Source organism: Condylura cristata, unplaced genomic scaffold (genome assembly GCF_000260355.1).
Source record: "Condylura cristata isolate star-nosed mole 26May11 unplaced genomic scaffold, ConCri1.0 scaffold00002, whole genome shotgun sequence".
Taxonomy (NCBI): domain Eukaryota; kingdom Metazoa; phylum Chordata; class Mammalia; order Eulipotyphla; family Talpidae; genus Condylura; species Condylura cristata.
Genome location: NW_004567103.1, coordinates 50,685,711 through 50,703,576, shown reverse-complemented (window position 1 = coordinate 50,703,576; position 17,866 = coordinate 50,685,711). Strand labels below are relative to the sequence as shown.

At 36.6% G+C, this 17,866-nt stretch overlaps 1 protein-coding gene across 1 annotated transcript in view; it reads right to left on the bottom strand.

The window, feature by feature from the left end:
* GRB14 (growth factor receptor-bound protein 14) overlaps nucleotides 1–17,866 on the bottom strand; it is a 105,244-nt gene that overhangs the window by 2,924 nt on the left and 84,454 nt on the right. Inside the window, exons 6-12 of the mRNA XM_004674597.1 lie at nucleotides 15,746–15,883; nucleotides 10,133–10,243; nucleotides 9,846–9,941; nucleotides 6,378–6,458; nucleotides 1,412–1,528; nucleotides 1,246–1,318; nucleotides 1,024–1,111 (exon numbers count right to left, since the gene is read on the bottom strand). Of these exons, the coding sequence (XP_004674654.1) occupies nucleotides 1,024–1,111; nucleotides 1,246–1,318; nucleotides 1,412–1,528; nucleotides 6,378–6,458; nucleotides 9,846–9,941; nucleotides 10,133–10,243; nucleotides 15,746–15,883 (704 nt within the window). The remainder of the gene's footprint in view (nucleotides 1–1,023; nucleotides 1,112–1,245; nucleotides 1,319–1,411; nucleotides 1,529–6,377; nucleotides 6,459–9,845; nucleotides 9,942–10,132; nucleotides 10,244–15,745; nucleotides 15,884–17,866) is intronic.

Below are 17,866 nucleotides of genomic sequence, written 5' to 3'. Positions count from 1 at the left end.
CTATTGTTTTTTCTTTTTTTTTTTTTGGTCTCATCAGATTATAACTTGGTTGATTATTCAAATTTATATCAAAAAACTGCTCCATACAGAGATTGCAATCTTCTCCTAAGAGTCTAGATATTACTAAAATTCTTTTAATAATCTTTCATGTGAAGATTTAAATTTATCCAATGCCAACACTGAATAACCTTGAAATCTTCATTTTCCTCATCATAAATCAACCCCTAAAAAAAAAAAAAAATCCCAGTATCCCCACTTATTTAAATTGATGCTACTCTCATTTCTCATCAAAGCCACAACACAGACTTCTTAATTTATACTGCATTGGGAAGGGGAATTTAGCAATATCTGAATGTTATGAGTGGTATCTGAAATACTAATTTGAGGAAAAAATATTTGTATGTTTTTCATAAAATATTTTATATTTTTCTAGCATCTTCAACAGTAGCCCACTGAAAGATAATAGGGGAGACACTGAAGAAGTACGTTTTTTGTAGTTTTCTATTACTTAAGCTGTTCAAATGCAGAGACAATAGGAATATAAACAGATAAAAAGTAAAACAAGCAGTCAGAATATATCAGAACTACTTTCTTATTTAATAAACCCTGATCAAATTTAAAAATATATAAAATGTAGATAATATCATGACATAAAGCTTACTATGGAATCATATTACATATATGTTCAAATCAAAATGCTGATACCAAAATCAGTTCACATTTTTTCCCATAAATTGATATCTGAGTTGCTATTGGCACAGAAAGGACAATAGTAACAATCACTGGTTAATAACAGAACAGAACATCCTATTCAATTATCTACTTGTGTACAAGTACTAAGTGCACATTGTGTATCTGGTATGAATATAGATATTGCTAGAATTCAATGACAACCACCCTTTTCTAAAAAAAAAAAAGTCGCTTCTGCTCTGTGTCAAGTCAAAATCAAAACTTCAGATATACTGAAAACTGATGATTATTAGAGAAATCAGAAGCCCTGAATCACTCAAAGTTCAGACTCACCCATCTACAAGTCCTTGCTGAATAATCAAACGTTGAGCTTCATCTCTAGAAATTTTGTGGTGAAACCATGGCTGGGACCGGTGAATAGCTGTAGAAAATGGAGAAATACAAAAAAAAGTTTGAAATGATCTCAATGTAATTGCATGTACTTTCCACTATAACAACCCAGTAACTACAGTTAAGTGTGCATCTACCCATCCACATGAATATGCACACACTTACCCATGTTTGTGGCAGAACTCTGTGAACAGGCAGTGGGGCTACCATGAGTGGCTAGGCGTAAACATCCTTTTTTCTGTACAAGAAAGGGGAAGAACAAATTTCACCTTCTGAGATAAAACCAATTCAATACCTTAAATTTTTTTAATAAATATGAAGTTATTTGTACCCTCCACGCAAGTCCTTCTTCAACTGCAACTGAAAGAGCTTCAGTAGGATTTTCTATAACTCTGCTTTTCTGGCCTGAGAAGTCCATTGCTACCAGGGAATTTTCTGATATACTTCTCTGGGAGGGGGGAAAAACACATTTATTTTAACCAAGAAAATATCTTTGAAGTGTATATTTCAAAGGATTGCCAGCAATAAGTTTCCATCCTAGCATGTAGTTCCAAAGGCAGTCAGCTAATAGGATATTAAAAAGTTAAAAATACACATTAATATACAATAGTACAATGAAATACTCCGGTTAATTAAGTTACACAGTTTTTGTTACAGTAATTGAATTAAAATGTTGAATGACAATTAAAAGCTTTCAACTGTTACTCAGAGACACTGCAGGGGAGGGAGAGGAAGAGGAATAAAAACAGGGGAGGGGATGTAGACAAGGCACTAGGGTGACGATGAATGCGTGCACTTTGTGGGGTGCAAAAAGGAAGATTAATGTAAGATACATATATATAATTAAATTATTAAAAAAGAGATTAAAAGCTCTCAAAGTAAGCATTTCTTCCTAAAAAAGACCTTTGTCCAAATCTTTAGTCAAGAGGCTTACTCAGTTTATAAGAAATAAAGCTCTCTAAAAGAAAAACTTCAAAAAATCATGGAACATTCTTAATGCTTATTCCTCATAAGTGAAAAGAGGTGCAAAAAGTGGGGTTGTAATGGGAAAAGCTAAACTGACTGCATTTGAGGGACTCGTGGCTTCAGACCACTTTATATCTCTCCATGTGGATTTGGGCATACCCATCTTAGTCTGATACACTATAGTCAAGTGTACCCTCGCAATAAGACCTTGTCCACACACAAAAAACTAGGGATTCATTTATCACAGCATCACACATTCCATTTATGAGCATTTGTTATTTCCTCTTCAAGCCATGCTGTAGTGGTCCACAAACTTATTACTGTTCATCTTTATTTCTAGAGATTCGGCGTGCAATCTTTCATTTGTTACAGGAGCCTTTATAACTGACAGCTGCTCTTTCCAGACAGATGCTGTCTCTGTAATCTCTATTTGCTGTCACACCTTACTTTGCCCTTCTCACCCCGTGATCTTCTGTGCTGGGCTGTCGACCAGTTGGATATACTTTTACTTTGCCGACATTAATGAAAAGCCTCCACCTGCTCAAACCACCGAGTAACTAATCTCAATCATAATGATAGCTTTATCCTTATAATATCTACCATCACATGCCAAGATGGACTCTGTAATCACAAGGCCCTGTAACATAAAAATACTGATAGGAAAGAAAAATAAACATAACCAGTTGTTCTTGTTCTCCTCTCTCCCCCTCACCTTATCCCTCTCCCTTTCTCCATCTCTCTCTCCCTCTCCCTAGCTCTCTCCTTCCCTTCCTCCCTCCGTCTCATCTCTCTTCCAACCCCCACTCTCTTGTCTATAATACCACAGACCAGAATCTTAAAACAAGCTCTAGTGTTCTATAATTACTTAACTAAGTAGGGAATCTACAAAATAAATAAGTCTTGAAAGTATTTTCATTTAATATAATAAATACAATAAGGGAAAACACAAGAATATAACATGTTTTCTACTGAAAGGCAGGTAGTGGATGAAAAATTAATAGTTTACCTTTGGTGGACAAAGAAATGGAAGGGAAGCAGCATCTGACTTGAACTCAAAAGGTCATTTTCAGCTCAATTCCTTTCATAGGGGAGGAAAGTGACGTTGATACCATTTAGAATCAGTGTATTTCTCAACTATTTGTTCCTTTTTGGAGCTCTTTCTTTGGGTGGTATAAACAGGGCAGCTCTAAATATGGGTCCGTGATTTCAATAGCATGCCTCTCTTTTTTTAGCGAGAGCTCTGGATACATTCTGGACTATCCAGACCTCAGTTTGAAAACAGATCTAGTCACTCTTAAGTTTGGATATAAAATACTTTGCAGGCAGTGTAGCAAGGTGGCAACTAGTAATCACACAGACCTTGTCACCCATTTGAAAAATCTATATATACCTGCAGCACAGTCCTTAGCAACAGGGCAGAGGCATTCCTCCAAAAGAGTTCTCTTACCTGCTTCTTATAGAACCACAGAGCACTAATGCTATACCCAATTCTACAGATTATGCATCCATGCTCCTTATTTTGTACTGTAGGCCATTACTGACTAAACCAAGTTCACACAGAGAGCTTACAATAAAAGCAGTGACGGGCTCTATCCATGGTTCTTTTATGTACCACAGAGTGGGAGGTACAGGAAAGGCATGGAATTTTGGGACATTTAGTTTAGGGTCAAGATTAGGAATAATAAGAAGTTGAGAACACTTATTTTCTCCATATTCTCACTCTAGCCAGGAACAAATTAACACATGTGCTTAAATTAATCCAGTGTTTTCCCTAAGAAGATACTAAATATATTTGGTTTCCTGAAATATGTACTTATGCTCCTCATTTTAAAGGTTAATATGAGTGGTTATTGTGTGCTATATATAGCTATGATTTTTCATTATGGTATGAGAAGTTTTCTTCACATATACTTTCTTAAAACACACTGGAAGAATTTAAGAATGCTGTTCTTTTAAAAATATAAGTAGAGTAAATAAAGTTTTTTGTATTGACTAAACATAGTACCTGGATGGAAACCCAGGAGGGGGCACTAGCACTATTACATAGGTCACTGATTTTTCCATGCTGTTCTAGAAAGGTTGGGATGGCGTTAGTGCATTGCTTACTTCCCGTGAATGCTTCTGATAATCTGGAAAAGGTAGGATACTTTCTAATCAAGGAGATATACAAGTACCTCCTCAAGCTTCTTAGTTTCCTTTGCAGAAATTAAGAAGGGAGATGTGACTCTCAAGGGCTAATTCACTCTGATGTACCATGACCTCTGCTCCTTGCATCTTCAACAAGCTGTGTCTTACCTCTTCATGGTGAGGAAGAAGGAAAGCTACACTAACCAAACTGTCCTTTACATAACATAATGATTAGCAGTAGAATCACTTTTTTTTTTAACTTTTTTTTTTTTTTAAAGATTTATTTATTTATTTGTGCATACAGAACTGGGGTACAGGCCAGAGGCTCAGGGGCGGCGAGAGGCTTCACCAAAGACAGAGTGGGGAGCAGAACAGGAAGATCTACGAAGTACACCGCTGTGGGAAGCAGCGGGCGGGCCAGGAGAGGTCTGGCTCGCCATGTGGTCTCCTCCGGGGCAGGCGGCAGGCGGGAATCGAACTCATGCGGAAGTGGCTTCAGATTCTCAGTGCTGTGCTTTAACCCGCTGTGCCACCAGGGAGGGCCCAGCAGTAGAATCACTTTTAAAAGGGAACAACAGTGATGAGGCTAGACAATACTTTGCTTGTAACAACTTTGCCCTATGATTGAGAGGACACTAAATAATAATTGCCTCTAAATCTATGGCTGTTAATAACATGCCCATCCTGCTAACTTTTCACACTAAAAGAATTTAGAAGGATTTAGAAAAAGGATTAAGATAATAAAATTCATTATTCTTCACAGATATATATGGATTGAAAGAGAAGGGTAAGCTGACAAATTTTAAAAGTACTCACCTTAAAGCAATTGCTTTTATGAAAATTCATTACATTCCTTAGTTTCTTATTTTAGGGCTTAAAAGTAATAGGATACAAAGATGAAAAGTTATTCTTTCACAACTTAAGGCAATATAACTACAGAATTGGAGTTCTTTTTCCATATTAGTCTATCAGGCTTCATAATCAACATTATTTCACGCCTCATTCCTAGACTGAACATTTCATCTGTTACATTATATGTGGGAAAATGCGCCTTTCTTGGTCACAGCCAAGAAGAGCATATTTTTAACCTAAGTGAAAATGCAGCATGTTAGCTGACTTCTAACACAGGCGCATACATCTGAATTTTTAATACACTCAATATTAAGGAGCATGAGCAAATATAGCAGAACATAAACTTTAAGTTCAGAAATAAATTTGTGTTAACGCACAGGAAAGTCAAATTAGGTCCTAAAAAACGGAAAAGATGTGTCTGTGTGTGTCTGCAAATACTCAAGTTGCATTTAGTGTAAATCTCAGAAATGGTGCTAGACTTAATGAAATGCACGACCTATATTTCAGTTTGCAGTTTTTGGCTTTCCTGGAGAGAGCAGTCTGATTTTGAAGGAACTGGGACCTTAAAAGTTTTATTGTTAGAAAGTCAAAATGCAAGATCATAGTGCAGCATTGAAAATTCTAAACTACTGACATCTTGATACTTGGTTATGACAATCTAAGAATTAACACTAAGATAAATTAACCATAACCAAAATCAGTAATTAACCATCTAAAAATCCAAGAAAAAGGTTGTATAACTTGCTTTATTAAGATCCAAACATCAGGGCCCCCCTGGTGGCCTGAATGTTATCACAGTGAGGGCCCACAGCTGTGGCCTGAGCTTAATCCCCAGCCCTGCAGCTGACCCTCATGGTCTAGCAGTCCTCTCCAAGTCCTTTCTTGTTTCGCCTGCTGCTCTGCTCAGCAGTGTATTTCAAAAAAGATCAACCTGTTCTGCTCCCCACTCTGTCTCTGGTCAACCCTCTCATCCTCTATACCTCTGGCCTAACCCCCAGTTCTTCAATGAAAAATAAAGATAATGAAATATTTTAAAAATTCAATCAGCAAATGATACACAATGACTCACATAACTTCCAAATACTTAAAAGCTTTCTTTAATATATGTATGTTAATTGAATACTTAGTGTATATTTTACTGTTGTGACTTTACCATACAAGCTGTAGTCATAAAATTATGAATAAATATTTCACTAACATTACAGTCAGAAAGTGCCAAGTAGTGATTTTTACTTGACCACAGGGAAGTAACTGAAATGTAATAGAATGTACATTTCTAATGTAATAGAATAAAGTAAATTAATAAAGTATATATATAAAATAAGATCTAGGTACAGAAACTTGGTCCTTACCATAGGGGATATACTCTGAGAACTGCAGCCACTTCTACCTTGATATGGATGCATGTAATTCTGGTACAGTTGCATGCCATACTGCAGAAGAAATAAATGAAAGCACATTCTTACCATTTTTACTACACACAAAATTTGTTTAAAAAAGTCATCACCTTTATTAATTACACATAATTAATATAAAAAATAAAAAATTATAAACTATCTTTAAAACAAATAAACAACCCAAAATTTAAAAGGTAAACTATTTTTCTACAATGCTACAATTAAGAAGTTTTTTTTTTTCTTGGACCCATACTTAGCTCACCAATGTAAAGGTATGCAACTGATACTCATTAATCCTAGCACAAATAGCTCAAAACCATTAGGAGTAGTATATAGTACTAGAGGTACTCTATTGGGAAGGGTGCCAGTGATGGCACAAATCCTACAAAAACCTCACACATCCTAAGTAAAAACAGGTAAAATTCACCATAACTTGTTAGTGACAGATTGAATGGCATTTTCTCTCCGGCAAATTCTCAAATTAGTCCTTGTGTTGAATATTCTTTGCACAAATATCAGTGGTAATACTGTCGATTTGGGGCTTTATATTCAGGGAAATCAAACTGGTGAGTCATAAAATAAAGGTAAATGGCTTTAGAGGGGACAAATGCCAGTAAGTTTGCTTTTAGGTGGTGGCGTCCTACTAAGCTGGCAGTCAGACTACAATTGGATAGTAGGTCTAAATATGATAAATAAGCTGAGAGGCATCAGGAATGCCAGCTTCCAAGACCAGACTTATTTTGCAAGGTTTCCACCTGAAATGGTAAGATAATCCCCTCAGCGTTAAGTCATGTTGTGAAAACAACAACAAAAAATCCAAGGGGACAAACAGGCTTTCCCCCATTTGTTGGCTACACTCAACAATTCTCTCCATTCAGTAAGAGCCAAAAAAAAAACTTCAAAGTAGAACCTATACAAGAGATTAAAGAGACACCCTAGAATCCTAGAATCCAGTCTTACTCTTAGAATGAATTCCATTTAGACATTCCAACAAAGCTGATTGTCTACTGAAGACTATTTCCTTAAAAACAATGACAGCAAAGTATATGTATTTGGTAATTAATTAGGCAGAAAATTAGAAGGGTAGCCACTGTTTTTCAGATTTTGCTTTTAATAAGAATACAAACCCACATGCAAAATTCTGCGTGTTGACTTTTTTATCCAATTATTTCCCAACTTGTAATTTTTTTTTTTTTAAATTTAAGGCTTGAGTGGCCCTCCTTGGTGGTATAGCAGGTTAAAGCACAGCACCAAGAAGCTAAAATCACTTCAGCATGAGTTCCATCCCCACCCCGGAGGTGACCCACATGGCATGGCAGACCTCTCCTGACCTGCCTGCTGCTCCCCTCAGCAGTGTACTTCATCAGTTAGTCTGTTCTGCTCTCCACTATGTCTGGTGAATCCTTTCACTGCCCCTGCAGCTCTGGCCTATACCCTAATTCTGTATGCATAAATAAAATTTTTTTAAAAAGTAAAAAAAAAAAAATTAAGGCTTGAGTGACATTAATGGGACTTCATGAAACATACTTTAAATCAACTCTAAGCCCACAACAATAACTAATAAAAGAAGACAGTAGAGCTTAATTCCTTAATCAATTTTGGAGAACATACAATAACCTTCCACCAACACTTTTACAAGGCACATGCTCCTTTGCCACCTTTTATTTATCTTCAGTGAAAAGCCTGCTACCTACTAATAAGACTGTTTTCTTCAAAGATGTATTGTCCCTGGTACTTGGAATGTAAGGTAGTTCCTTCTGTGCTGCTGGAGGCCGTTAGTAGGCATTTAATTCTGGCTGAGGCATAGGGCTTGGGTCACCAAACATTTCCCTACCCTATGGAGGGATAAGGGACCAAAACATGTTAGAGAGAAGTTTACAGAGTCCTAGCTGAAGGGGAAGGAAGGAGACAACATATAACTAGGACACTATATAAGTAAATCTCCCTTTTTTAAGTCTCAGACTTTCTATAATTCTATAAGTAACTAGAATTCCTCTAAAGAGAATGTCAGCATCTTTACCCGATGCTACCTGAAGAATTTATATGTGTATAAGGAAAAGAAAGGGACATAAAAGTAAAACAAGAGACCAAATTCTTGGGGTTAGTGGTATCTAACAAGTACAACCAACATAACATAGACTAGTTTCTTCCTGCTCCTCCTTACTAAGTCCAATGATAAACACAACAGACAACCAAAGGGAACAGTCAAAAGATAATCTCTAACACCAGGAGAGCCTGGCTGCTCCAGCCAAGGTGGTCAAATGTTTAGGTTGACTGGCTTTGAAGGAGAAAGACAGTTTCCTGGGTACAGTTTCCTTTTGGAAATGTTTTGGTGGTTGCAAATTTTGAATGTACTAACTGGCACTGAACTGCTCACATTAAAAATAGTAAAACTGGTTAATTATTGGATAACAAGGCTACAGAGCATCTCCTTTACCACTTTAGTCTGTGTTCCTAAATCCTTACTGAAGGAAAGAAAATCAGAGGCTTTCAGGCCATAACTGTGATTGGGTGAAATACACAGTTCCCTTTTAGAAATGTTTTGGTGGCTGAAAATTTTGAATGTATTAAATGTCTTTGGACTCATAACATTAAAAAATCATTAATTTGATTAGTTATGTGAATTTCATCTCAATTAAAAAAAAAAAAGCAAAAGGATACTTCCATTTCTAGTTTGACAACTAGTAATTCTAATTTTGGTTATTCTGCCCTTCTTCAAAAAGAAAAAGTTGATAATTTGTGTAATTTAAAGATTAAAGCTATGTTAAATTTACTAGCATGCAAGTTTGAAAATAATTATGTATTTTCTACACATTCTGAAATAAACTAGTTCTGTGTCCAGTCTACCTTTAGGACATTCTTATTTCTTTCTCAAAATGATCAGTAATGATTATGCTTATGCAGGCTATAATTTCTACTCAGCTCAAAGGTGGATGATTTAATAATGTACCTATACTAAAATTTATGTAATATTTAGATTTATTAAAGCAGAAAAAAATTTAAACATTACTTACATGAAACAAAAAACAACTACACTAAACATAACCAGATGGGCACATTTTAAAATCTATTTGACATAGTTAATGATGGCAACATTTTAAATATATAAATTAGGTCATATACAGAAGTTGTGGTCAGTTATACTTGCTATAGGTGTACTATAGTACAAAAATAAACAGCAGCAAATTTCCAAAAATGAAGTTCTTACTCTGCACACAAAGGATAAATGTATGAGATTTTTCTACTTTGCTCTGCAAATGTTTATCTTTTAGATAAAAAAATAAAATACACACATTTGGTGGTAGTTATTTGCTTCCTTCTCAAACACCAACACAGATGCATACTGATTCTTTGCCTTTTGAGATACAAACTTCTATGGTACTCACAGCATTTAATAGAAATTCACGCCTGCAGCGAGATTACCTTAAGCAATCTAATCGCAGTCACCCAGCTCGTCCTACTCTGCTCTTCTTCTGCACAGAGCATTTTCAGGTCTCGGGGCCCTCCCGCTTTGTTAGGCTAGAAGGCCACAGCACATTGTTTATCGTTAATGCATATCTTGAAGGTAACACCTGTTGAAATAAAAGTCACTAAAATTCTCCTATATATGAGAGAAAGCTGTCTCTTTTTAAACGAAATTAAAAGAAACTCAAGCTTACCTAAAAGGCTGATGCTTGCTTTATTCATCTATCAAAATACTAAGCCTGTACCTTAAAGCAGAATCCATAGTTAGTCGGTGCTCCATGTTTTTTTTTGCCTGCCAGTGACACATAAATATCACTATTGCCAAATTCGCTGAAAAACTGCAAATGCCGTGGTTCCTTAAAAAAAATATATACATAAAGTGAGGATTGAAATGTGTATTTTTTCACACCATTTCTTTTGTATTTCCATTATGTTACATAATATCTTGGGGAAAGTCACTCTAAATAACATCACAGAAACAAAAGTAAGGATAAACCAAGTCACTAGCTCCCTAGATAACTAGGAGCTGGATGTAATATTAAATGGATAACTGGCAATTTGTTTATAACCTAACCTACAATGTACATGGAAAAAAACTTCCTATTTTGAAATTATTCTCTATAGCCACCACTTAAAGAAATGTGAAGAGAAGACAGCAAAGAATAGCTTTTGAAAATGTCTTCCTTCTCCCGGTTTCAAACAATGGCAATTCAACAAAAGGAAGAAGGTTGGTTTGAGCTTCTACAGCTGTTAAAGGGGGGAAATTCCTGCTTCATTCAGGAACTGTCACTCCTCACTTCTGTGTACTGTCTTACACAACACAGCAAGTAATGTGATAGGAGGCTTGACTATCTCCTTTACAAAAAGAAGGAAGTCAGTACAGAGTTGTTCAGGGAAATTAGCTGGTAGGAAAATCTGTCTGACTTTCACAGCAAAACGGAATCATGAACAGCTATTTCTTCTCTGGGAAATCCTTAAGATTTAGAGCTGATCATGGGAAATCACTAGGTCATATTATTCTGTGATATGTTAACAACTTGGAGAAGTGCTTAATTCCTGGGTTGAATGTATTATCAAAACTGACCACAATGCATTTGTTCTTTAAAATCTTGCTACTAGTAATTCTGTCCCCAGACCAGAATATCAGTGACTCCTGGGAGTCTATTAGAAACGCAAAATCTCAGGGCCAGCCCTACTGAATCAAAATGTGCATTTTAACAAAACCCTAGGTGATTCATATGCCCTGAACTTTGAGAAGCAGTGCTTATAAAAAAAAAAAAGAAAGAAAGAAAGAGAGAGAGAAAACACACACACACACTGAAAACAGAACATTTAGCTGCTTGAGCAACCTATTTAAATCCAAATCCAAAGGAATTTCTGTCATTTTTCAGTAGGCTCTTCCATCCCTGGCTACTAAAGAGTTTCTGTGTATGTCACTATTTCTCTGTATGTCACTGTTCTTTGTCATCTGATCTAATGAATGGCAATAGTTCCCAACTCCATAGGCGAATAAGTCAGGAGAGAAAAAACTGTTAATAGAGAGCCAGGCTATGCTTCTCAGGAAGCAAGAAGAAAGGCAATCTTATTGCCAAGGTCTTTAAAACTTTACTACTTGATAGAAACTAATTTACTAGTAAAAAAAAAAATTCTATGAAGATGGACTAAAACTATAAAACTGCCCATTGTAGACGTCAATGTAGTTGAATCATTTTGATGTGAGAAAACTTCAGCTTAAAAAACAGGGAGAGGAAGCCCTCCTTTGTGGCACAGTGGGTTAAAGCACAGCACTAAGAAGCTAAATCCACTGCAGCACGAGTTCGATCCCCACCCTGGAGGTGATCCACATGGCCTCGCAGACCTCTCCTGACTTGTCAGCTGCTCCCCTCAGCAGTGTATTTCAGTAGATCCATCTGATCTGCCCCCCACTCTGTCTCTGGTGAAGCCTCTCACTGCCCCTACACCTCTGGCCTGTACCCCAGTTCTGTAGCATAAATAAATGAAACTTTAAAAAAAAAAAAAAAAACAGGAGAGGACCTCCCTGGTGGCACAGTGAGTTAAAGCACAGCACTGTAAGCTAGCAGCAGCCGCTTCAGTGCCAATTCGATCCCTGGCCCCAGAGGTGACCCACACTACGTGGCAGACCTCTCCTGACCTGCCTGCTGTTCCCCTCAGCAGTATACTCCATCCATCTGCCTGTTCTGCTCCCCACTCTGTCTCTGGTGAATCCTTTCATCCTCTGCACCTCTGGCCTGTACCTCAATTCTGTATGATTAAATAAATCATAAAAAAAAAAAAACAGGGTGAGGCTGTAAGAGGCACAATGACTTTCTACTCATCTGATTTTTGTTCCATTACTAGAGACCTATCAGGTCTTATAATGCTCTAACACTTTAAGACTACAAGGCTTAAAAAAAAAAAAAAAGACTACAAGGCTGAATTGGTATGGACAGCAAAAGTTAAGCATGCACATGTGAAGATAAGGGCAGCTGAAGAAGAGGGTGCGTAGACAATTCTCTGTAGATACAAGTCATAAGCACAATTCAAGGCTCTTTTCTCTGCTCAGCTCCACCTCTCCTTGGGTGTGGCAGGGAACCTGGCACCTCCCCTGTCCCTAACACTCTATTACAGTAGTGTTTCTTGTTTTCCTTCTCTCAACTACTTCCTCAGGTTGCTCCTTAAAATCCCTGCCTCCTATATATTTATTCTTCATCTTTTTTCCCTTTTCCTCACCTATTCTATAGTATTAAGCTCTTATTGCTTCTTCTGGATCAATGTTTTTATCCTTGCAGGATTCTTCTGGACTAGGTAAATTTGGTACCAGATCCCCATTTTCAGTCCATACCTTAGCTCTCCTCTATATAATGTCTGGCTGCTGTGGCTGAATACAGAAATTCTTCCCTCAGATCTGTGCCTAATGCATTCATGTATTATGGTCTACACATAAAACTGACTTAAATTCCCTCTCCAAAAAACCTCAATGTGATATGAATTATGTAAGTTTTCTACTGTCAAATGTTCTATCTGGTAAGGAGGCCATTTCCTGTCCTCTTTCTATGGGTAGGATTTTGACTTATTTCCTTTTTAAAGATGTAGATGGTATGGAAGATAGATAACCACTGCTTAAAGCCTTCTGGATGTGCTGGGTTCCTTCTTTTCTATGGGTCCCCACCAGAAGGCTCTTTAAACTTGTGGTGGGCTTTGGACCTCAGTGGCCCTGCTATGAGTCAAACATGTTTGGCTGGGCATCGACCCATGAGAGGATGGGTAACTCTTGGTGCCTGATTTGAAAACTATATTCTTGTCTTTACTTTGCTGCATACTAATTGTATTAAAGTTCCTTTCCATTGAAGGTCTTACTCACTAGAGTATGTTTTGTCTTAATAAGGTGAATGGCAGAATTCATGGGAATGAATGGGAATGGGAAGGTTTGGGGGTTACCCTCTCACTGCTCTGTAACACTATTGCATCTTCGAGTGAAGAATCATTGGAAAAATAGTGAAATCAACATGACTACTAGATTTAGAAACCACTGTTCTCTGATGTTAAATGCAAAAAGATGATCCAGCACACATTTCTTCTAAAAGAAGAAAATCTATTAGCACCCATCGTCCACCACCATAGCCCACTGTGTCACAAGTTATTTCCTACAGTAGGAACACTGGGAAAAGAACAACTTCATTGAAATAGTTATGAATTAATTAAAAAATTAATACTTAATTATAAAAATGGGTAATTATTCATCCCATCACTGTCGTAGACTAATTTGAAAAAAGTAGTTATGTGCATTAATATGATAGACTATTGTTAGTGAAACAATAAACAATTAAAAATAAAAGATTCTGTAAGGGGATGGTTACTAAATTAGTAAAACCCCATTCCATGAAGCATTCTACCACATATACCCCAAAGAAACATATATCCATACACATTAAAGGAAAACACTATATTTGTGAAAAAAGAAAACTACAACAACTGGTGAATATACAGAAGAGACAAGTGCTATTCCTTTCAGGTCATGTCTTATCTATTATAACATCTGCCAAATATCTGGCCTTCATTATTAGCTATGTTCGAGCATTTACATTTGAATACTTTACCCTCAGCACAAAATATCTAGAAATAAGTTAATTTTTCTTGAAGACAATCACCTTCTAGCAAATCTTCTATTCCTGTTTATTTTGCTTCTTTTTCCCCCTCTAATTGCATTTTCTTATTCTTTCTGATCAATTAGTCAAGGAAAAAAGAATATCCCTGGCCATTCACCATTTAATCTACCCCTTATCTCTTTCTTCAGTGTTCATCCTAGGTTAGATGCATTCCCTCCATCCTGGGTTAATGAAGTGATTGCCTAAGCCTAGAGTTAGTCTGTGTGTGTGTGTGTGTGTGTGTGAGTGAGTGCATTCTCTCTTGCTCTTTCTCTTTGTGACTCCACTCTCTGTCTCCCTTGCTCCCATCCCCTAACTCTTCCTCTTTCTACTTGATTTTTAACCTACCTATGGTCATACTAATCTTCTTAGGACTTGATCATTTCATTCTTTTGCTCAAAAAATTTCACTGGCTTCCTGTAGTGAGTTGAATGCTAGTTTTCAAATGCTATGTATATGCCCTAACACCAAGAAACTGAATAGTTCACTTTTTGCAGATGTAATTAAGTTGGATCAAGAGATGACATCATCTTAGATTATCCTGGTAGGCCCAAAATTCAGTGAGAACTGCCCCTACTAAAGACACACAGAGAAAGAGAAGGTCATGTGAAGACAAAGGCAGAGGCAGACTTATTAAGCAGTATAAGCAAAGGGACACTTGGTGCTATGACTAGCCTAGACAGAAAATTCTACCGAAAATTTAATGGAGCAAATGATGAGAATGAGAAATAAATAACGGTGAACATTACCAGGAAAATATGAATTTTCAGACTGAATGTGTATGTTAAGAATCAAGCATGAGTTAGCTGAATATGTCTGAACACAACTAGAAAGACGGGAGGAAAACTACTGAACACTAATGCTTATAATATTTGAAAAGCAGCCAGGAAAAAAATGACAGCTTATCCATAAAGAAGCAACAATGTTGTTTCTGACAACAGACACATAAAATAAAATTGAAATAACCTCCTGAAAACTCTTCAAAGTAGTCTTATTTAAAAGATATCAATGAATTACATTAAAGTCAACACTTCCAAAATAGAGACCATATGCCATGGCTGACATCTTCTAGACTCCATAGAAACACAGACTACATAATGCTCAGCACTATGGGAATTAACATACATGATGCATAAGTGACTTGATTCATGTACATGATATCTACATTGTCTATGACTATGTAGTTGTATGCACAGTTATATGTATACACAAGCACACAAATCAATATATCTATCCTTGATCATAACACAATAACTTCCAATCTAGTTAAGGAGATTAAACTGATACACACAACAGAATTAAAGAGCACTCACAGACTCAGCTGGATGTTACTAACTGCATCAACACCAACTGAAGTCCAGAGGTAGGCAAAATCAGTAGTGTTGGCCATGGTAAAGAGAAATGATATAGCCTACATTGGGCCCCAAAATTTGCAGCCTCAGATAAGGAGAAGGGATGACCAATGAGAAAAGAGATGAGCAAGGTATATGGTACTGAATTATGAGCATCCAGAGTCCATCAAAGGATATATGTAGAAATTAATGGGAAATAAAAGCAGAATATTTAGTTTTTAAGCAGATTATGAAAATGTTTGAAATTTAAAAAAGAACAGCTTTTGACACCAAGTAATATAATGTATACATGATTCATAATACATCAATTAACGTACAACTTATACATGATTCATTATACAACATAGATATTTCAATTTACCTTTGATGTCCCTTTAGTAGAAAAATATAAACCAGATCTTCTTAGAAGGAAATAAATCTTTTTCCAGGACTTCTTTCCCTGTTCTTTTGCATGTAAGAAGCCATGTATTTCAGGATATGTGCTTGAACTCAGAAACATCTGGAAGAAAAATCCAAACTCTCAAACTTTTTGAATAAATGATATTGTATCCTTATACCAACCCTGTGAAGATTTCAAAGCAAATGTAAAATCAAATTGTTGACACTATTTATACATTATCACAGAAATCACACACACACACAAACATGAGGGTAAGTCCCAAATGAAAATATGTTCACATAATAAACATTCTAAATAATCAGAACTTAGCCAAACACCAAAATTATATGCTATTTTAATGTCCACTTGAAAAATTGGATTTTAGTTAAGGAAGTATGTCTTGATAGCCTTTTCTATGATTTTCCCTGAGATTACCTATCAACATCCACTTCATTCTGGTATAAACAAGCCTAGAAGTCTGACTCCAATTATTTAATTACTAAGCTAGTTCAGCCAAGTTCACCTCTTTAATGAATGTGAAGTAAATGATCTCTTCTCTGTCCTCTGTGATTCTGTGGCTGGTGTTTTCCAAGGAGAACGGCAGCAATATATTCCACCCCACACATGCTTCTGCAAAGTGATCTTGCCAATGAATCAAGAGGTGGTATTTATGTCTCCAGCCCATTGACTATAAACAAGACTCATGACTGCTTTGACCAACAGGATATGGCAGAAGTAATAATTGGCTAAATCCAACTGTAGTCCTTAACTGGTTGGATGGTTTCCCTACTTAACTTTTGGAAGCCATCTGTCTTGTGAAATGTGACTACAATGAGACCAATATGCAGTAAAAGGCCCAGGGCAACTGGAAAAGTCCTGGTGGATAATGCAATGTACAAAGGCAGAGAGCCCAAGTAGTAACAAGCACATGTAGTGAAAGTGAGGGGCTCCCCAACTCTCTCCCTACCCAAAACTCTCCCCCTCCCCCAGTCCCCAGTCCATGTATCTAAGGGATAACCCACCAGCTGAATCCATTCCAACTTCCTAACCCACAAACTTCTTGGCAAAATGAGTGGGGACTTACTCCATTAATGGTTGGAGTAGTTTGTTACAGTAATAACTAACTGAGACAAGAAGCATGTGTTAGTGAGGAAAAGGAGAATGAAAGGCATAGCTCTATCTGAGTGGCTGTGTTCAGCATCCTTAATAAGACAGTGGAAATGCATTAGTGTTCATTAAAAGTAGAAGCCACATGAATAAACAAATGGGAAAACTGAAAATAACAGAAATGATTAGCTTAAACAATGCAACATTTTAGTAAGCTACTGAGCAAAAACACGGATAGTAGGTATTTGTGTTTTTTCAAGTAAGTTACTTGATTTTTTTAATTTAATGAGCCACAGTTATTAATTAATTGACATGCAAAACAGGGAAGTCGGTTTTTTAGTTTGAGTGCTTTCCAAGTTATTAAACCAAACCAATTAAATTTTAAAAAGGGAGTCATAGAGGTCACACTAGAAAAAGAAGAAACGTTTTAAAAAGTGGAAACATTGCCTCAGTGGAGAGAAAGGGTCAGGGGCACATGCAGGACTATCTGATTCCAAAGCTATGCTTTTTCTCATGTTTATAATTTAACATTAAAGCAATATAATTCTATTAGGAGAACTTGGGAAAGGAAGTGGAAGAAAACTCCCAGCACACCACCCGACATGTCATCAGATATGAGAAGGCCTGAGAGGGTCCCGGACACTACTGCTGCTGGTCACCTGACATTCGGATAGGGGGTCTTTGTGCGAGCCCAGGAGCACAGACATTGCCTTTAGGAAAATTTCTTGAAACTAATAAGAATTTTAAAATATTCTGAAGCACATAAATAAAATCTAACCTATTTAAAAGCATAGAATAAAAAAACAACAAACAAATCTTTGAAGGATTTACCTACCCAATATATTTGATGTCATATCTGTACTGGAAATACTAAGTTTTCCTTACTAAAGATCACTGACTACTGAGTGGATTTGGGGATGATTGGTGCTTAGGACAGACAGGAAAAAAGACAACTGTTCAACATTAACTTGTTAGCTTCTGATGTGAAATGTAGAG